This window comes from Platalea leucorodia (genome assembly GCF_965183815.1).
Source record: "Platalea leucorodia genome assembly, chromosome: 2".
Classification (NCBI taxonomy): domain Eukaryota; kingdom Metazoa; phylum Chordata; class Aves; order Pelecaniformes; family Threskiornithidae; genus Platalea; species Platalea leucorodia.
Genome location: NC_138824.1, coordinates 123869519 through 123891381, shown reverse-complemented (window position 1 = coordinate 123891381; position 21863 = coordinate 123869519). Strand labels below are relative to the sequence as shown.

The 21863-nt window shown below is 42.8% G+C and overlaps 1 protein-coding gene across 1 annotated transcript; it reads right to left on the bottom strand.

The window, feature by feature from the left end:
• Positions 1-2492: 2492 nt before the first annotated feature.
• TBX19 (T-box transcription factor 19) lies at positions 2493-15841 on the bottom strand (the record flags this gene model as incomplete). Its single annotated transcript, XM_082337679.1, has 8 exons — positions 2493-2829; positions 3630-3762; positions 4631-4732; positions 5511-5572; positions 6616-6677; positions 7473-7607; positions 9488-9752; positions 15645-15841. 8 exons carry the CDS (start codon positions 15839-15841, stop codon positions 2595-2597), a joined length of 1191 nt encoding a protein of 396 aa, XP_082193805.1. The 3' UTR covers positions 2493-2594.
• Between the last annotated feature and the right edge of the window lie 6022 nt (positions 15842-21863).

The window sequence follows — 21863 nt, the reverse complement described above, 5'->3', positions numbered from 1 at the left end:
CCACTTCTCCTTAGAAGTGATCTGTCCAAGTCAGATACCAATTCTCAAAGCCTTTACCAAAGTAGCAAAATGTCAAGGTAGTGAGCAAGCCTGGGGTATTTTTATCCCTCCATGTCATTTCTCAGGCTTTGGCTAAATCAGATTGGAATGACAAAAACTTAGCTTGTTTCTGAGATCTGAGAACTTTTTGCCTCCTGTGACATGAGTCATGGCTGCTCTTACAGTGATAAGAAAGAAAAATTACTCTGCCTGTTCATTTTGATCCTTTTTTTATCATTTCAATCCTATGGGACTATCAGGAAAGCTAATTGGATTTTCTTCTAGATTGTTGATTTGTGAAATAAAAATGCAGTTTGTGTAACACCTTATAATCACTCTTCTGTTACTGTAATGCAGTATGTGGGGAAAACTAAGAAATTATCCAACTCAGTAACTGCAAAGGAGCGTAGCAAGTCCCGGAACATAGAGAAGTCACCACTTGCCTTTTTTCAGCATCTATAGCCATCTTATATAGACTCAGTGTGTGGTGTGTATGTGGGGAGCTGAACAGCCAGAAGAGGGTAGCATAAGTTAGTTAATAAACCTCATCTGTAAAGCAGAGCTATTTTTCAGAGAAATGCCTCGTTGTTTTTCTGGCTGCAAGGCAGAGAAACATAACATTGAGAAACTCATCAGTAAGCTTTTGACAGAATGTGGAAAGGCAGATTTACAGTCAGAATTGACAAGGATTAGACTGATAGCAGGCCACAGAGCTTTTTGCACTCTATTAGCTCCTGTTTGACCAATGCCTCTATTAATAAAAATGCATGTCCAAAGCAATTTCATAACTTTGCTTTTAGGAGATAGCAGCACAAGTCAGTAAAACTAACAACGTTACTGAGTGCATCCTGGCACGTTGTCTTGCCTGCAGCAAATCTGAAAGGCCAGATGGGGAAGTCATGAAAATGCGTAACACTGAAAGCACCTTAAGGGGGTGGTTCAGGGATGAGGTAATAGAATATGAAACAGGAGCTTGCTGAGTTCACCAGAGAGATGCACATTTGATGGCCTGAATGAAAATGTTCTCCTTGCTGCTGCCTCTAATATCTACCCAAAATAAAATGCTGCTCCCAGAGCCTGTATGCAATAAATGAATATTCACAAAGCGAATGTTGCCGTATCTGGCAGAAGCAGAAACACCTCTGTAGAGACACCAGCTCGCGGGAGTTTTGGAGAATCCTCTTCTATACCTATGCTGAGGATTTTCTCTTCGAGGGCTACCTATTCAGCCCCTATCAATGCTCATGACTGTAAACAGAACTGAATTGCTGCTGGGCATTTCATTATAGAGAGACATATCTACATGAGTAGCTTGCAATTTTTTCTTTACCCCTACAAGAGATCAAATGGCAGCACTTTTCTCTGAGAAGCTGATATGGCTTGCCTGAGGAGGTAGATGAGAGGACAAGGAAGATTGGGGGACGACTGTTATTATCTGCATCACACTAGTGGTTAGAAATCCCAGACAGGATCAGGCCTCCACTATGCTAGATTTTGTACACTCACACAGAATAGGAAAAGCTGTAGCCTGAAAAGGATGCTGAAACAGAAAGAAGGTGAGAGGGGAAATGAAAAAAAAGACATGAAATACCATGCCCAAGAGCATACAGCCAGTCACCGGCCAGGGAATAGAAAACTTCTGTCCTGGCAGAGCTGCTTTAAATTGCTCAGAGGCTGTTAGGTGAAAAAAGACACTGTGTGTTTACGCCTTGGAAAGGCACTGAGGAGCTAATACACCATTTATTCATATTTTATTTGTACTCTATACCTGAAGCGAAGTGGAAATGCAAGCTCAATCTTTTTTCTATAATTCTTTTCCCTCCACCCTTTCAAAAATAGCACATATAGAAAACATTGGAACTTTTCATTTCAAAGACTGTCACATCAGACTATAAATGCTAAACTAGATGCCCTTCACCCTGCTGCTACAATGCAGCCACTTTCTCAGCTTGAGTGTGTCCATTATCCCTATAGCGCACAAACAGCGAACAGGAGCTGGGGAAGGAAGGGGACAGAGAATGCTGTATGCAGGTGGCATTAGGCTGTCAGACTAATTTCATGCCCTGAAGGGTTTAGTTTCAGGTATTGTGAAAACCTTCATGTGACGGATTCAGAAAGACTTTAAAGCAGCACTGTACCTTCAAATTACCAGTTGTGAACTTGCTCACAATTTCCCCTGGACTCGGCCATTAGTTACAGAAAGGAGTTTTAAAATGACATGTGAATATCCAGCTGCCATGTCTGTTTCACTCAGTCTCATGTCTGACCATTTTTAATGTGATATAGAAGCAAAACTAACTATAAAGATTCTTTCTGGACATCATCCTGAACGACACATAAAGGTTACAGGGATAAGCCGGTTCCCATAACATTTCCTGCCTTTGCATTACGCATTTTGGCTTCTCTGGCACACAAGAGGTACATTATGGACAGTGATGTTTGATGAAGTCGGTTTTCTGCATACACATCCCTGCTCTGAGCTGCAATTCTAGGGGACTGTTTGCCGTTTGTGTCAGTCCTGTTTGGCTGAGCTTCCCTCGTGAGCTGCCTGTCCATTAAAAGGAGTGCGAGGATGTCCACGCAGAGTCGGCTAGTCTGGCTAGAGCCGCTTCCCCTTGCGTTTCCATGCTGCCAGACGCCGTTCCCTGCAGAGGGATTTGGACTGGTGATGCGGTGGGTAAGGGGACATTACCCCTTAGAAACATGCTTGAAGGGCTGCTGTTCACCTCGCTTCCTGGGTTGGCAACATTTACAGCACTGTTGCTCACTGTCCACAGGCAAGGGTAGTGGCTGGAAAACAAAAAGCAGTACAGATTGAATGACTTATTTCAAAGCATTTTCCCCTGCACAAGACTTACCACAGTAAAGTCAAGTGCGTTATCTGCTAAAAGGCAGCTCTCCGAATCGAGTTACTAAACTAGATCAGCCTTGCAGATCGTAAGTGAAAAACCACTAGCAACCATCAGACCCAGTGATCTTGGAGAGAGGCACAGACAGAAATGTACAAATACATGGGAGGTTTCAAGATTTAAAGATCTTTTTTGTGAATGCTTAGGAATTTTAAAAAATTGCAGCTGATTTTCCCGGCACCTAAATTAGAGAAGAAATGTATGCATTTATTTGGGAAAAAAAGGGGAAATACTTGATAATTAATTGTCTCTCTAGGTCTGAATTCCATCCATTCCTTCTTTACTACCCTATTAACAATATTTTTAGAATAGAACGTGAATGAGATTGTTACATCCCTGCATGGGAGTAGGATTCTCATTTCATGCAGGAGAGTAGTGAGGAATATATAGAGGAAAATAATTTGGCTTTAAAATGCTCACAGATTGTAGATACCAGAGTTCTCTGTGGCTGTTCCAAGATCCTGATTTTCAGCAGTGCTGGGGAAAAACGAAGCTCCCATTGATTTCAGAGCAGGGGATAATTAGCTTGTTGGAAAGATCTGTCCATGAACCTCAAGTTGGGCATTTAGGACATGTTTCAAATCCTGGACGCCGATCAGAGCTTGGAACAAAGGGTGAATCACCAGGGCAGTCCTACAAGCCTCACTGCTCCTAATACCAGCAGTTTTCCTGTAACCTTACCTGGGTCCAGAGCTGGCAGCTCCCTTCGTGTGTGGCACTGAGAGCAAATTAGCATGTGGAGAGGATGGCAAAGTCCAGCCGTCGTGTCCTGAGAATACCTGAAGATTATTGCTGGAGCTGTCCAACAAATTAACTTTGGGGGGGGGAAACAAAAAGCAACAAACAAATCCTCAGTGACTATTGCAGAGACATTGTCTTAAGGCAGCAGAACATGGGTGGGCCTGAGGAAGCAATCTGATCATGAGGTGGCTAACCAAAGAACAAAATTCACACGTTCATTAAGAGAGTAGCAAGGTGCCATTGTTAATTCCAGGTGTGATACGTGAGAAGGTGCAGCATGATAGACATAGGATATGCATTTTTGCAAGTCTGACTAATAGTCTTTTCATTAATGATAATTGCCATATGACTGGCAATGCTTTGATACAGATTTCCTTATAACTTGAGCTTAAATATTTCCGTTAAACAGGATGCCGTGCTAAATTATGATTAGCAAGCAGATTACTTTATCCTTACTCTTGTCTCTGGCCAATTTCCTCTGATGAAAGTAGAATCAATTTCTGGAACTCTGCACCCAGATCTAGAGAGTGAGAGGGACTCAAAAGACATTCTGGCAATACCAAAATGCCCTCATCGCAAGTCAGCTCCTACCATGTTCCTGAGGGCTGCTTCGACTTGAGAGCAGAGCTACTTCATGGCATGACATTGAAAGAAGGCTTGCAATGCTCTTTTTGTATAATTGGGAGCTGTACTTTAAGCAAGATCATTCACTCTTATTTATAATTAAAAGTTACAGTGCACCCAGCTCTTCGTACCTCTTGTTTTGCTGTCTTAAATGTACTCTCTGCATGCAGGGCTCAGCGCAGATTGTTACAGAGACTCGTCATGCTCTTTCCTAGCCTCAGCTCTTGCTTGTTTTAATGTTTATGCTAACCTAAAGCAAGGGGCGGGCAGGCAGAGAGCGTCTGTTCCCTGGAAGCAAAGCAGCATTACAGTTGTACCTGTAGGCGAATGATTTCTCTGCATGTAGGAAGGTGGGTACGGAGCAGCCCGATGCCCTCGCAGTGCTGAGTATCGCTCACAGCTGTGGGGAGTGTGTGGAGCTGGCAGAGGCAAAGGTCCGGTGTACTGATAATTCGAGCTTCCTGATGCACACATTGTATCTGGGTTGGAAATCAACCAGCCACCCACTTTGAGGGGAAAGAGAGAAGAAAACTATTATTGCACTAAAACACTGCAATACAATTAAGAAAGTAACCAGCCTTCTTGCAGAATCAGCTGTGCCTCAGAAATACCAAGCTGATTCCAAGATACTGGTTTATTGAACAACTGACAATAAAAAAACCCAAACAAACAAACAAAAAAACCCAAACAAAAAAAAACCCAAACCACCAACCCCCCCCCAAAACCACCAAGCCTAAAAACAAGACCTAAAAACAACTAACAGAAAATGTCACAAATATCAAAGAACAAATTAAAGAAAAACTGGCTATCGTTAAAACAAACACGACCTCTGCTCCCCCCCCATTTTTCACCTGTTCACCAATGAAAGGTAATTTTAGAGGTGACAAAAATATTCACAGTTAAAAATACAAAAAAAAGGGGGAGAAAGCCCTAAAAATGTCATACATCATCTTGATTCTAGATTCCTTTTAATACTGAAAAACTGGATCATAAGGAAAACGATCCCTCTGCAGAAACTGTCGCATTTTTTCCTACTGTGAGGTTTCTTCAATTTTCTTTTTTTTTTAAAGAGTCCCTTTCTATGAACACAATTCAGGACTCGGGGCATGATTGGTACGATCCAGTTAAGCAAGTCCCAGGTTCCCAGCACCTATGATACCACACAAAACTTCCAGCTGACATGAATAAAAACCTTACAGTGAGAATATGTCATATGTTGACCTTCAGAGACTGTTTCTGGAGCATCCTTGGGATGGTTTCTGCAAAGCAAAATACTTAGTGGTAAAACTTCTCATTGAGAAATTACAAAAGAAAGTGAAAAACAGAACCATTCACTAAAAAAATGGAAAAGTTAAAAAGGAGGGAAATCCACCTTCTTTAATCACTTGCTAGACAGCAGTAGACTTTTCTGCTGTCTGCCATAAAGGAAGCTGAACTTCTGTTTCATCGCATGCATAAAAATGTTCCTAAATTTGTGCCAAATTTGAGGGCTGAGCCTGGAATTCCAAATCTACCTGTGGGCACCGTTCCTGCTTGTGCCAACAGCTTCAGCCTGGCCTCCCACCCAGACCAAGGCAGGGCTCTGAGACACAGCAGCTTCTCAAGTGGTGAGAGGAATGGAAAGAAATACAGATTTTCCTGCAGGCATACGGGACACTTCGCATGTCAGAAGACACAGCAAGTCCAAACAAAATTTATTAGCAATTATGGACTGGAATGCATCGCTTGGATGCCCCACTGCATTAGCATGGATGATGCAAGTAAAACTTTGAAAGATAAACCACAATTTGTTTCTGATGGAAGCATCTCTAATATCTTACATAGTGAGTACCTACAGGTTACTTTAAATAAACGCATCATATATTATCACACAGGGTTAATAATAGCAGCGTAGTTACATTACAGTTACAGTGCAATTTCACTTTAGTTACACTTTTTACATCTGCAGTTAACTTTTATTCTCCCCGGGCTATCAAATTATGGGAATAATTGGAGTGTAAGTACAACGTAGTGAACATATGCGGTGTATAACATTACTGGGGAGATTCACACCATCTCATTTCAGGCTGCTTCTGTAGACAGTGCTAAGTCCTAGGATCCCCAAGAGGATGCTCACGCACTTCAGACCCTATTCTGGTAAGAATTATATAGAGAGTCTCCCCACTAATTTCAGTGGAGTGACTCTGGATTTCAGACAGCAGAACCAAGATTAAGTTATATAATTTATCTTTCACATTGTGATGCCACAGTTTTAACCATATCAGCAGCAAAATGCTACTGGAGCAAAAAAAGATTAACTCACCTTTCTTTCGCATCCAGGAAGGCTTTGGCAAAGGGATTATACTTGATTTTGAGAGCTGTTATCTTGAGTTTACAGAAAACAAGGCATGTTAGTGAAGGCAATTTGGAAGAGAGACTTGACAAAACATCTTCCAGAGTAATCTAAGTGGAACTGCCCTGGTTACCCCAACAAAATATATCCCCACACATGATGTTTTCCAGGGCTCACTATGAGAGAGCCTTGCTCATTGCAGGGTGCTGTGTACTGATCAGTGCCACAGAGTCGGGGCAGCCTAATGGTGTGGTCTAGTCTGGGAAATCCTATGGGATGGTGAGCCGTTTCAAGAGAATTTAAACATGGAATTCCTACCAAGTAGGAATCAAATCTGCACACTAGCTAAGGGATATGGCACATGAGTTAGCCATTGTCACAATCCAAAGCATCCCTCAATTACAATTTATGGTTGGGAAGAAATTTTCCCATGGAATGTTGTGCTGTTCTGGAATTGTGTGTGTTACAAGGAGGGGGAAGAAGATAGGGTTATCATTATAACTATCAGTCATTGCTGGAGAAAGATATTGGACTTGAATGTAGGTTTTTTTTCCAGTAAGGGATTGGGGTGCCAGGACAGATGGACTGGTCTGGAATAGCCATGGTGGTATATTAAGCTAAACCTGGCTTAGTACTGCAGCCAGACACTGGATTAGACAATGTTTTGCTGCAGAGAGAAGGCAAAGCATTAGACTGGATGGAGCATTACACTGCATGGGAGCAGTGGGGAAACAAGAAAAGGACCTGTCCATGCTGATCTTGTAGTCAGTAAGCTTTTAATATATCTCATCAGTGATGACCAAGAGCACAGCGTGGCATCCGCCTACCTCTTCATTTTGATAGGCAGTCACGGCTATGAACTGCGTCTCAGGGAAGGAACAGTTCATCACCATCCGATGGGGGCCTCCTACGCGAACTATGTGTACCTGGGGCTCATATTTATGCAGGGAGTTCAACATTATCTGCAGAAAACAAAACGAGACAGACAGACCCCAGTGCCACTCTGGTATCCCACAGCTGCTCTTTTGCTCTGGCTCTATAATAGACCAGATGTCACTGCTAAACCTCCCCAGTCAGTGGTTATTGAGAGCAGAAAGGCAGGTGCCTTCCTCCCTTCTGTGAACCACAGGGCTGAACAGAGCGGGACTTCACTGGACTTGGATTTAAAGCTTTTGATACAGCAGCATTAGTGAATATTTGCATTAGCAGCTATGGCCTTCAAACCATTGGGCTTCCACTGCACTGGAGGCTGTTGAAACAGTTAAGGGGCAATCCCTGTCCTGCTTCTACTACCTGAAAGACTCAGAATCACCATCACAGAAATCAGGGCCAGGGGGGAGCTGAGGCAGTCACCTGGTCATCTTTCTGGGCAAGACGAAGCGTATCTAAATGAACCCTGGTAGATGTCTCTAACCTGGCATGAAAAGGGGTGAACAGCGTTGATTCCACAATACGCCTTCCTCAGGAAGTCTATTTTATTGCTTAATTCTCTCTACTGCAAGAAAAAGATATTTTTAAAAAAAAATCTATACTTTGGAAAGTTCTGTGTGCATCCATATATATATATATGTATATATATGGAAGAACACATCCATTAGCATAAAGCACTGCTAGTCAGCTGTTACATTCTAATAACACCACAAGAGGAGAAGCTGAAGCACAGAGTGGGGACATGATTTACCTTAACGCTGTTGTCAAGATTTCGAAAAAAAACAAGGGGAGCTTCAGTCGTTTGTTATTTTGTTTGGGCTCTGTTTCTCATATGGCTTTTCCTCTCCTGCTTTCTACTTTTTTGCTCTCCACATCACCACATATAAATATCGTGTTCCCATGTTTTTTCCCCAGGGTCTCTTTGACCCTCCAGGTTGGTTTCCTGTAGCTTTTTTGCCCCCGTGCGTACTTTTCTGAGGCCTTTGACTTTTCTGAGGTCCTGGATGCAGGACAAGAATTTGCGGATTCAGATCCCATTCTGTGCTCCACAATAAATCTTGTGTGCTGATTCCATGTGTGACTTAGGAAAAGTCAGGTCATCTTTCTGTTCTCCAGTCTGTAAAAATTGAGATAATTTCCTACCTAATTAGGGTACTAGGCTTATGGAGCTACCTCACAAACCTAATGGAAATAGCAGATAGAGAACGTATAATATTTACATGAAAGAAATTGATTCTGGGCTGACAAGTATCATCCAATGTAGGAGTTTTGTACAAAACAAACAAGCAAACAAAAGGTCTTGTGCAACATTTTACCTTTAGATGCATCATCAAAAATAAAATACGAAACAAAACTAATTTTCCTGTTTGCATTTTTAAGGGGTTCAAAGAGAAAGTCACTTATTTCTGGTACATGTGGTTTCTTTCCAAAGGCCAAAGCTGATTCAATAGAATATTGATAATTATCATGATGCAGAAGCAGACATAGTAATTATTTCATTTAGGAGCAGGCTTTTATTCTGCTATCTGACTCCTGCCAACATTCCACTTACACCAAACAACATGGGGGAACACAACAAAAACCTAATACCCATGACCATTTTTTCCCCCTTCTCTGAAGTCCTGTGTAAAAATCCCCAGCACACAAGACCAACTCTGAAAAGCCCCCTGATGATTAAGTAAACCACAGCACTCTGTCTCTCTTAACATCAAGAAGTCCATTAAAATCTGAAAGCGCCAATTAAGGCCTGTTTATTCCTGTTTACATTTGGCCTCCAGAGAATAATTGGCATCTGTGGGTGAAGAGGCCTGTAAGGGCCTCTATAATTACATAAATGCACCCTTGATATTTCTTGATTAGTAGGTGCTTGCAATTGAAGCCAAGAGGTGTATGGGGAAACATCAGGCCATACCTGCCCACTCCCATTGAGCTTGTTGGTAAGTTTGACTTTGCTGAAGGAAATGGCAGCTTTCATCCAATGGGCCCCAAAGTTGGGAGAGTCTGGGTGGATGTAGACGCAGCTGTGGTTTGATGGCTCAGGTTTCCCAGCCGGCACCCATTCTCCATTGACGTACTTCCAGCGGTGGCCGTCAGTCGGGGCGAAGTCCAAGAGGAAGGAATACATGGCGTTTGGGTCCAAGCCTGACACGCTGATCTTCAAAACAGGGAACATCCGCCTGGCCAGGAAACAAAAGAGGGAGTCACCGCTGGAAACTGGTTTTGACAGACTCTCCTCAGTATGTTTGTGACCAGATGCTCACAAATTAAGTCAATGTCAAAAACATCCTCCCTCCCTCCATCTAGCTGAAGAAGTCTCTTGGAGGTTAATCCTTCATTTTATTTTTAATTTATTTCAATCATTTGATCGTGTTATCTCTAAAGTAGGGCACTAAGGTCTTGATCATGCTGAGAATTACAAACATAATGAACTCTGTATAGCGTCAGCAGAGTCCATGGGATCTGGACACGCTAAATACATCCTTAGGCGTGGGACAAGAAGGCATGAACAGGATTGAACAGAGTTGAAAATGGCTGAGAAGGTGGAGCTGAACCACAGATTCACTACATTAACTGCAGAATACTATTATAAAGTGCACTTCTTTGGTGCTTAGATTCCCCTGACACATGCTCCCGTACTCTGTCCAGTGGCCGAGTCCCACCTTGTCTGACTCTGGATATATCTTCTGAAATCATCCTCCCATCTCCAGCACTCAGGACATAATCCCAGCCAGGTACTCATCAGATTCCTGTTAGATTTATTGACCACTACTCTATACAAAAGGTTTTTCTCTCTTCCTTTGAAGGGACCGTCATATTCTAGAATCTCTATGCGCAAAGTCAATCACTTCCCTCTGTCGTTTCCCGCGGTTCTTGTGTTAATGCTCAACATCTCCCGCTTGAGTAATGGTTTCCAGGTAGCACTATTCTAAATGCCCTAATAATCTGCTACATTTTCCGCATCTAAAAATACTTCTTTACTTTATCAGGGTTGTGTCAGGTTAGTTTGGCATGACTTAAATTTAATAAAATGCCTTTTCATCTCATTTTCTGTTGTCTTCCACGTATTTCATTACCCTTTTCTTCAAAATACATCCTGAATTCTTATTACAGGGATATATTACAGGTTTATAGTTTGCTGAAATGCGTTTTCTCCCTTTCTTAAGTGCAAGTATTCACGTACGGTCTCACTACCATTACATAAATCTCTGGTTTGAGAAGTCTGGTTAAAATCCTTGCTGTTAGACCTTGTACTTGGCAGTTCTTCTGGTAATTTGGTCCTGCTCTTCCATATTCCCTGACCTCATCAGCTTGATCAAGACAGGTTCTTCTGCTTTTAGCTGCACCTTAGATGCAGTGTTGTCCATTACTAAGCTCTAAACATCTATCATCCAGCCTTCCCATCATCTTGTGCACTTAAAACTGAAATCCTGCCTTTGTTTAGTTTTGGGAAAATATTCAAAACATCCTTTTCCTTGAGCGGCTCCTTCTGGGCTTAAAGGTCCAATGCCACTTTTTCTCAATACCTTTTTAATTATTATTTTTTCTTTTGCAAAGGAGATATGCAGCAGCTCACAGCTAGACGTTCAGAAGTTTTCTGTCTGTCCCAGTACTTGTGATTCATACCATACAGCTTTGAATTGGCATCTCTGCGCCTGAAACTCTGCAGCAATAGGGTTAGCAGGGCTCCAACAGTTTCAGGAACTGGGAAGAATTTGTGGTCAGCGGAACAGAGGAGTCTCCCAGCAAAGGTGTCCTACTCATTAAGTTTCTTAGCTTGTCAAGGAATACGCATCGTTACTGTGGAGGATTATTATAGCTGTTATATATCACCTCCTACATTCTTCTTATATGAGTAAGAGGCCTCCCTGCCCCAGACACCTCCGTACTGACCTCTCCTGGCCACTGCCATTTTGCCATGGTGCATTTTTATGCAGAGGCCAATGAATCTTCAAGCTCTTTTTGTCTACGGGTACAGAGAGACTGGTTACAGCAAGCAACCACAGCAATTGCCCAAGGTCCGTGGCCACGGGGCTAGGGTAGGGTAGCTCTCTAGGCTTAGTTAGGTAGCAGTGCAAGACGTCCAAAATACAGAAGAAGGGAACTGAAGCTCCAGGCTGTCTCAAGGGACACCAAAAGTCTCTGCCCCCGCAGCTGTACTCTCTCCAGTGGCCCCCAGCTGCTGGCAATCTTCTATGCTCCTGTAACATCCCGCTCACCACCTACCTTTCTGGACACCTTTATATAGTTTTTGCTGTATACAGTCAGCACCTTCTGCTCACAGGAAAAGACAGGATTTGAGAAATACGAGTTTTTTCATCTAATATAAATACTTGGTGATGTAGGGTCAGGGCAGCATTGAGAAAGATATATCAAGCTGTGATCTTTCTAACTAAATAGAAGCTTAGCCAAGAATTTATACGCTACATTTAATGTGTCTTTCTGACCAGGATGCACCAGCTCTCAAACTGGGATGTGATAAAAAGTATGGATGCCTTGCTCCCTGCACCCCCCAGACCCTCCACAGTCAGTCGTCAAAGTACCACTCTTAGATATTTACCTAAAATTGAAGTGGAGCGGAAAATTCATCCACCTGAAAATTTAATTTCACTGGATTTCTCAGAACTATTTGTGTTACACACAGATTGTTAATTCCTCTGCCCCCAATGCAGTCTTCTCTGCCTTTCTACTTGAGAGGCTTGGGTTTATCCCCAAAAGACCTATAGCCTAATGCCAGAAGAGAATACAGCCATCATCAACTCTAACCCCCTGTATCACAGAGATTATAGCGCTTCCCTGCGTTAACCTCTGCCTCACACCCGGTTAATCCCCACCTCACTTGAACCAGCGTGTCTCGTCTGTACAGATTCTAACGATGGAAAACCTAGCACCTCACTTGTTCTGCTGATTAAGTGACTTTACTGTTACAGTCACATTTGTCTTTCTTTTAGCATGGCAAATGACGATTTCTCCAGATTTGTTTCAGTCAGCATGTTTGTGGGTACACACATTACTCCATTACTCCATTACTGCAATAGCTGAGCACTTCAGCCTCTTCAGTTTTTGTAGAGCAGATCTGCTACGATTACTCCACCGTACAGAACTTGAGTGGGAAGATGTTTGATATCAAACCTGAATGTGTAGTAACCAGTAAAGTTGCTTTAGTATTTAAGCCTGGAAAGGGCTTCTCCCCCGCCACATCTGCCTGCATTGATCTGCTGTAGATTCTCCCCATACGCAGAGGGGAACAGTGGCACCTTTCTGCCACCAGGCCATAACGTGGATTGCAAAGTCTCAGGGTACTGCATAGCTAATACGGTATAAGCACAGAGAGAAGGCCTTCTCAATCAGAAAACAGTGTTTGATATTGAAATGCCAATTGAATACAATATATCTGAGTAAAATAGGAGACTGAGTCCCACCATATCAGCCGCGCCCATTGGGATGTATTTTGTGATATAGCACGTGGTTTAATTTCACTGGTGCCTGTCCTGTTCAGAATATATCCATCTTCCATCTGTACCTAGGCACATTGCTACGGCAGGTGGTTATTACAATAAAGTACGATACAGCAACGGAGACATATCTATGTATTAACACTGAAGTTGGTTGATCTAATTATAACATTATAGTTAGTTAACATTAGAGTTAGTTAACATTATAACATTATAGTTAGTTGATCTAGTTATAACATTTTGGGACCCTCGGTACCAAGTAGAGATGACTCAATCACAGCGGATAGAATTGTGCATGCTAGAATTTTACCCTTGAGGTAATTACACATGCTAGAATTGTACCCTGTTGATCAGTAATCCATCAGCCTTTCATTGTCTGGGATGCTCCTGTATCAGGTTTCAGTCTAATTTTTGAATTTTGCTAGCAATGTGTCCACACAAGCTGCCTTAGTTTTCACACGCAGAAGTTCAGACTGGCTTTTCTAGTTAATCGTAGAACACAGTTTTCAAAAGCGTTCATATATCCTTCGGCAAGAATGACTGCGTTAGTTCTACTGATTTAAGCAGCAGCAGAATTAGATCAATATTTTTTCTATTGAGAATCCCTCTGGAGACAATCACTGAAGAATCTTGAACCTGAAAAAAACTCAGCGCTCAGAGGAAACCATCTCAAGTTTGTCTCCTTTTGAATTGCATGGAGTTGTTCAGAGACCGTTGCTGCAGGCCACTGTCTGTATTTCCTTTTTTCGGTGCGCTGATGTGTTTGTTATGGGAGATACTTTCAGAAATGCAAGAGATCCTTTTTCAGAGTCCCTGATGCTACACTAACTTTGTTAAAAGGATTTACGCAGATGACAGGGTAACATACTTTTATAATTTTTTATTTTGAAATTGCTGTAATTTGATCATAAAGAACCTGTTCCTGCCCTCACTGACATTACTAGAGCTGTCACTGGCTTTAGGAAAAATAGGATCAAGCTGATAAGGAGTGTATAAGTTAGAATAAAGAAAAATAAGGCAGCTTACGCAATGAAATAAAAAGTAACCAGGCATATTCAAATAACGACAGATTCCCTTATCATCATCATAAAAAGATTTTATCTATGCACTCACCTAGACATTTTAGAGAGAGCTAGTATCACCATGCAATCATGATTTACATTAGCTGAGAGGAAAGAAACGGAAAAATCCCTGTTGGTAAGGTGCGATTCTTTGTACCAATTTAATTAATTTGAGGCAAACCTGTCTTACCTCATTTTTGGTCACTTATGCTGCTAAGGAGTCAGTTTAAGCTACCGTACGCTAAGGGAAAGTCCACTCAGAAGTCTGCTGTAGCTTCACAGCAGTTTTTAAAGTAATTTAAATGAAGCAAAAGCAGCTTCTGGGTGTAAAGCAAACCTCAGCAGAAGATTTCTTTCCCTATAGGTTATTAGGAGGAATCAGGATGGCAATAGGCAGTGTTATACCAGGAGCTGATATTTTGGGAAGGTAGCTGTTTTCTCAACGGAATAACCTTGCTGCCAACAGGCTAGATTTTTCCTTTTCACTACTTTCACCTATGTCCCTTGTCAAGCTACAGTCAACAGCAATATCGTCCACAAATTCTGCTAAATCAAAGTCTGCAACACTAGTAAAAGTCACACCATATAAGTAAATCTTTCTCTCCATCTCGTAATTCCTCTCTCCTATGCAGATCTCCTGAGAGGTCTTGCAAAAGAAACGTGTACATGTTGAGGCGGGGGGACAGGGGACAGCAGAGGGGTGGCGAGGGTAGATTAAATAAAACCCTTAGTACCACTGTACCAGCGAAGCTGATTCTAGTAGCTGCCTGTCTGTTATGGGCTGGACTCTGTTGTCAGTCCAGTTCAGGGCAGGACCTCTCTGGAGAGCCTCCTTCAAGCCAGCGTGTGATTCAGAATTCGTATCCTTCCCGCCAGGTTTTGCACTCTTTTCCTGTGCCTTTCTGCACTCCCCAAATAGTAAGATATGCGATCCATTTACAGCACGTGTGTTAACCAATATTCCGCGCTTGTTTCTAAGAGCACCAGCAACAACTACGGGGCAATAGCGTTGTGGGACCGCGCAATCCGGACTGCACATACATGCCACAGAGGGCACAGTTTTATTGCACCCCATTTTAGTACAGACTGCTTGTACAAGCTGTTAGTACCCAAGGCCAGAGAGACAGGAACTGCAGCTGGGGACACCACCACCAACTTGCTTCTGTACAGTAATTTGAGGTCTACAGGTAAGGACTTGCTAATAAGGGCTGATGATTATTAGTGCAAGAAGTCATTCAAAAGGTTTTGAGAGGTACCATCTATTCCCTTGCAAAAGTTTGCTTTTTGTGCAACCTCAAGTCAGTCAATATATTTCTCCAGCATGTTTCACAAGCAGGAATAAAGGGTGAGGAATGGTGTAGCAGTGACCAAAAAGGAGCAGGGACACCCCATTCTGTTCCTATGCTGGTTTTAGGGGACTGTGAGGCTGCAGGGATAAAACTGTTATGTGCTCATTGCAGTTCTTTAGTGTCTGCACACACAGTTTATTATTATAGCACTTAACCCCCCTGGCTGTCATCTACACTTAGCCCACAGCGCTGAGCAGATCACTCACCTGCCGTTCTTGGTCACGATCATCTCATTAGTGACTTCCCTGAATCTCTGCCAGAGCGTCGCATCCTCTAAGACAACCTGGAGCTGTTTCTCAGTGGGGTCGCCTTTGTCTCTCCCAGCCCGGAGTTCGCTCTCCACCACGCTGAGTAGCCTGGAGACGGTGCAGTCGCTGGGTTTTTTGCAGCCCAGGTCTGCCATGACGACTTTACTGCTAGAAACTTCAGGTAGCTGTTAAAAGACAAAAATAATTTGCTAAATCAAAAAAGAAGTCAGTTCATTGGGCACCGTCTGACAAACGTGCTCTCCTGACTCTTTTGCCACTGACTAGCTCTTTCCCCTGGAAGTCCCAATGGGCAGTGACACCAGCGTGCGGAGGTTTACGCACACACTCCACACAAAAAGAGGACTATCTCCTAATTACCTGTCAGACGGTCAGGTGGGTGGCAGGCTGATGACTCAATTGGCTGCCTTGAAAGAAGAGTCCTCCATCCAAATTAGCATGCTTTTATCTTTTTTCAATCTGAAGTGGGTCTAATTGTTCTGCTTGAGAACCAGGTTTCCATTAATGAAAATTGTTTCATTTCCAGACTGAAACAATGCATGGAAATTGCGTTCACGCTGATGCGGACTCTAACTGAAGGAGCTGGTAACAGTCAAGATAGTTACACAGAGAAGGTAAGTCTTAAAATATTTTCACCAGGCATGCTGAATAAACGCATTAACCTCATTCCTCTGTGTTCCTAAATCAAAACGTAATAGTAAGAGACCCTTCTGCACTGAAGTTTCAACGCACAAGGAGAAGGTAGCATGCCTACGCTCCACCGCTGATGCCTACTGTGTCCATCCCTTGGTCTCGCTGTCCTTCACAAAACCCCTGCTGCACCTTACAAGCAGCTGAACTCCCCTCTGGCTGCATTTCCAGGGATAGACCCCGCGCTTCTGGGGCTGGGTATGAGCCTACCTGCCTGAGGCCTGGCATTGCCGAGCCGCTCAAGGTCCGTCTCGTACAAAAGCTCCGTCAGCATCCCTAAAATAGGCATTCCCTCTCACCTCAGGCTGAGACCTTCTCTGACAAGCCTAATCCAACCGCACATACCCTCCACAAAGAAGCCACCATTTTACTGAGAAGTCCAACAATTTCGGCACTCAGCCAAGGATAGGAGAGACCTGGGTTCAGTTCCATGCTAAAGGGTTAAGTGGAGGCCACATGAATACCAGTGACCCGTAAATGCTGGACTTTGGCACATAACAAGGCATTTGAGTGCCTAATTTCTCCTGATGCATCTAGCTCTGATAATGTCTCTGAACTTTCCGATCTGTGGGACATGACCTAGTCAGGGACTTGATTATGAAAACATACTGTTGGAAGTCGTTTTTAGAGAAATATATTTTCTGTCTTCTTATTGAGAACTTTACATTCATTTAATTCAATAGTCCCTGTTGAATTCCTGTGCTTCCAGTTCTTTCTAAAAGATGAAATGACTTGGTGGATCACTGATGGGATTTATAAAGACAAGAAAGAGTCTGGCGAACTTTGTAAAACAAGTTAAAGCCATCATTTGACAAGGCTCAAGAGATCTTGTAGTTAAAAAACCTGAGGGATCCCATCTACCTAAGCAGCAAGGGCCAGAGCTCATTGATCTCAGTTTAATCTATACTTTGGAAAGTTCTGTGTGCATCCATATATGTGTGTGTATATATATATATGGAAGAACACATCCATTAGCTGTTTTTCAGACAGTTCTAAACCAAATACGTCTGTGTTATTTTGGGGTTATTATTTTTCTAGTCAAAGCCCTATTTCCACACAGCTTTTTTTAGAATTAGTTGCTCAGAAATCAGGAGATTCAAAGTTGAGGCAAGTAAACAGCCAATAGCTCACAAAAGTAGTAATATTTCAGTAGTTACACACAGTTCTTTCTATAGACAAATAAAAAGGGAAGCAGCTTGGTTTTCAGAAGTACTGACTGCCCATCTCTCCCACAGGGCTTCAAGTGGAGCGATACCAGATTAGAGCCTCCGAAAAATCAGATCCAATCCGTCTTCCTCAAGATGCTTGGAGCTTAAAGGAAATCAAAAGCGACAACAGTTCACGTTGGTGGAAGGGTTTCAGAATGAGGAGGTGAAACACTCTCGCCAGCAGACGCCGGTGAATTGCTAGAGGTAAAGAATACGCTCAGCAAAGATGGATTGGAAATGGAGGCAGCCACAAAGCAAAAGAAAGGGGGGTCCTGCCCTGAGTGCATTGCTTGCCCAAAGCACTCCTGGGACAGAGCTGTGGAGAAGGAAGGAATGGATAACGGCCCCATTCCAGTAATGGGCTGGGAAGCAAATTTTTCATCAATAAGACTGGATTTTTTACAGCAAGCATCCCTAAGGGAGAAGCACAAAGGCATTTGCTTTGGAGTATCATACTAGAATTTGCATCCTGCACAATAATAAAATGCACTTTGAGATACTAAAAGTAAGTTACACTTGGGCACTTACGGTTACCACTCACACAAGGTGCCTGATGCTTGAAAGTCTTGTCTCCCAGAGGAAAAAAAAAGCCCACAAATCTAATCTCTTAAAATACCTGACTTTCATACAGTTTGAATTTTAATTTTATAACTGTGTTACCATAGCTCAGGATGCCTGCAACCACAACATTTTCCAAAATGAGAGTAGTTACCTGCGGCTGGCTAGCGGGAATAGTCCAATTGCCATTTTGAGCGTGGGGAAGGGTATTTCAGCTGTAAGAGGTCAGACTAAGAGCAATTTGCGATGTGTGTAGCAACATATCCAGAAGGCGCAGCTCACCCCTGACACATCTTTCCAACCTAGAAGAATTAGCCAAAGAAATAACAAGTTTGCATGCATGCAAGCAAATGAGCAGCTCAATGCGCTTGGGCCTGAGATTTTACTTTAAAATACACGTCCAGACCCAGACGAATCCCATCCCAGACATCAGGCTTCCTCACATCGTACATTGTCTCTGCCTCACACAGCTGCCATGGAAGGGGGCTGCAGAAGAGAAGCGGAACAGATAGATGCATAGTCAAAGTTATTTGCTTATTGTTGGCGTTTCATTTAAAAAAAAAAATTAAGGGTGGAAATCTTTACTTTGAATATTTAGCCTGGTTTAGGAGAAGTAAGAGACATCTGCTAATCTTATGTCCCTCTGTTCACCTAAATAATGACTTTGAATGCTTCCCAAACATCCCTTCTCTCCTACTTTCTTGCAAGATTAATTTTTCCAAGTCTACAGATGCTGAAACTGAGGCACAAACAGATTAATGTCACTGGACGGAGGTATTGCCGGGGCACAGAGAATAACCTGGCCTCAGGTGTCGGGTGGGTTATTTCTTGGGCTGGAAGTTAAATCTCCCCAAACCCGACATTTGAAGGAAAGCTAGCTGCACTAACACAGTAACACAGCAGGGCCCACGGACAGAAGACCCCTCTTGCACTTGTCTCCCGTTTAATTGAACAAGCAAATGAGCGGGGGCCTGGGAGGGAGCAGGAGACGCTCATACAAAACCTGCAATGTTGTAAACTTTGCCTGAAACCCAGCTGGGAGAGCTGGGCGCTTCCAAGCAGGGATCAGGCACCTCGTGGCTCACACTCAGTCAGAACTAAGCCTTGCTAAGTTAAAAACACAAGTACAACACTCAACATCATCTCCAGCCACGTCCAGGATTTACTAATAAGAATTTAGCGACTCATACTTTTAAATGAAGCAATGAGGACTGGGGAGAGCAGTGAAAGAACAATCCTGCAACACTTACTGGAGTTTATTCACCGAGTTACAGCAGGAAAAAGCAAGGTGTTATTTTTAATTAAACTTGTTTAAAACCCTCCCGGCCACCAGCTGGTGAGATACAGCAGAAAGAAAAAACAACAAAAAAAAAAAGGAAAAAGGTAATTACAGAGGCCTTCCTTGCCTTGACATTGGATAGCTGTTTTTTGGCCTCTGGGTGCATGTTTCCAAATAAAAGGCCGCCCTTCGCGATCAGATGAAATCGCAGAGAGCAAGACTCACTCTTTCCGTCTCCACAGCTCCCGCTGAACCATTCGAGCAGCTAACCCCCCTCTGAACATTTCGTCCCAGCAACACAGGGAAACGTAACCTCCATCCCCGTGACCCTCCCAGGAAATCAACACCTATCAACTACCAAGGCGTAATTAAGAGAGGATAAAAAGACAGCTGCTTTCCCTCTGTTTTTTAATCACGGATCCAGCCCCTTAAGAGATTGCTAGGTTAGCAGAGACTTAGAGAAGATTAGCCTTTGCATTCACGGCGGGGGGTGAGGGGACAGTTTCAATTGCTTCCACCAGGTCTGTTTTTAGCAGAGAGGCAGGCAGCTTGCTCAAGCGGTACCTCCCTGCCTGGTGTTATAATTGAGATTATAACCGAGATTAATTCTGAGCCCAGAAAGCACGGGAGGCTTTCCAGAGCAACCTTTCTTCTTCTTAAAAAAGAAGAAATAAAAAAAAAAAGAAAAAAATCTTGATGTAGTCAGGCTGGTGATAAATGTAAGTTAGTTTGTTTTAAACAATAATTACACTTTTTCCTAATTTGTTTTTCCTGCTTGAAGATCTTCAGTGCTGTCTCCAGACATGGATTAGCACCTAGAGCAAGAAACTATTACTGTCCCCTTTTTTAAGATCAGAAAACAATAAAGAATTTAAGAGATTCTAAACGAACTTTTAAATTCTATTTACAGCATCTCAGGACAAAAGTAATAAGCTCAGTGTTTATATTAGGGAAATCAAACACGCACTTTTGACTTGGATGGGTAAGTTAAAGCCTTTTGTTAACTGTGAGAGGTAACAAGTTGCAAGTATAACTCGGTTGAAGCATTTGATTCTCTCCGAAGCGCTGAGCCTGACACATCTTGTTACACACAACTAGAAAACGCAGGAGTACATGCCCGTGATAAAATCATTTGTTTTCACACTTTGTCACTTTTTGGAAGCGACACCCCTTCAGAGCTGCAATGAATTCACGTTGGCCAGCCGGTACTGTCAATGCACCATTTTTCCACTATGCCAGTGGTACTCCACGCTTGCTTCTGCAGAGATTTTAAAGCACAAACTCTCAGGAATAACCTTTCTTAGAGATGCCAGAAGGGAACCCAAGAAAAAACTTAGAAGGGCTTCAAATAGGCTAACTTAAAATATCAATCCCAAAGACTGGCAGCTTAGATACACTATTCCACCTCTAATTCATCAGAAGCTTGCTTCAGAACAGTGAGAAAACAGAAGATTTTGATCCTTTCAGGCACCTCCAGCTCTTCATGGCCGGGCTGTTACAAGGCCGTACCCCCACTGAGACTGCAACCAAGACTGAACTCAACAGGAAAGGTACAAATAAACATCAACCCCCAGCTCTGAACATCCTCAATCCACAAAAATACCCTCCCTTGCAAATCAGACCTTGTGGAAGGAGAAGGGAAGGGGGCAGACCCGAGTACGGCAGCCTTCCAAGAGTCTTGTCGCTCCGTTTGAACGTGGCGCCGACCACTCTGCCCCAGGATTTACAAATGGGATTCAGGGGACTAGATGCTGTAGCACAACTGATGAACCCTTTCAGAGTATTTCTAAGGAGCAGAGTCATCTACAGAATACACTTTCCCGAGAGGGCAGCCGATCATTCATTGTTTAGAATTCAAATGAAGACTTAATTTTATTATTTTTTTTAAATTATCCAGGTATTAAGACCTCAGCATGAGAACGATGTGGCAAAGTTCAACAACATTGTTGTTATGTAGGAGGTTGAACCAGGCAAACAAAACAGCTCTAAGCTATTAAATATGGAAAAGATTTATTGCCCCTTTTAGGGCTCAGATTCGTAGCTGTCTTGATATGAAATAGATATAGCAAGCTCTCCTGACAGTCCTTGGAAGCTCTAACCTTTTCAAAAAGATAAAATACAACTGTTTAGGTTTCTATATTACAGGAAGACAGGCTGCTGCTTCCATTTCAAACAAAACTTCAGAGTTTCCCGTAGGACAGAATTTTCAGTTTAGTCAGCTTTGAGACAGAGCTGGCTTAGAAGAACACTCAAAAAACAACAAAAAAAACAAAAGAGAAGAGAAATAACCTGCAAACTTAACACAGTCTCCCACAGCACACAAGTCTCACCACCACCCTTGCAAAAAAATGCGACTGCTTTGCGTTGCCCTGTCAATCAGAAGAAAGTTTAATATACTCTGAACAGCCCAAGGCAGAGCTGTAC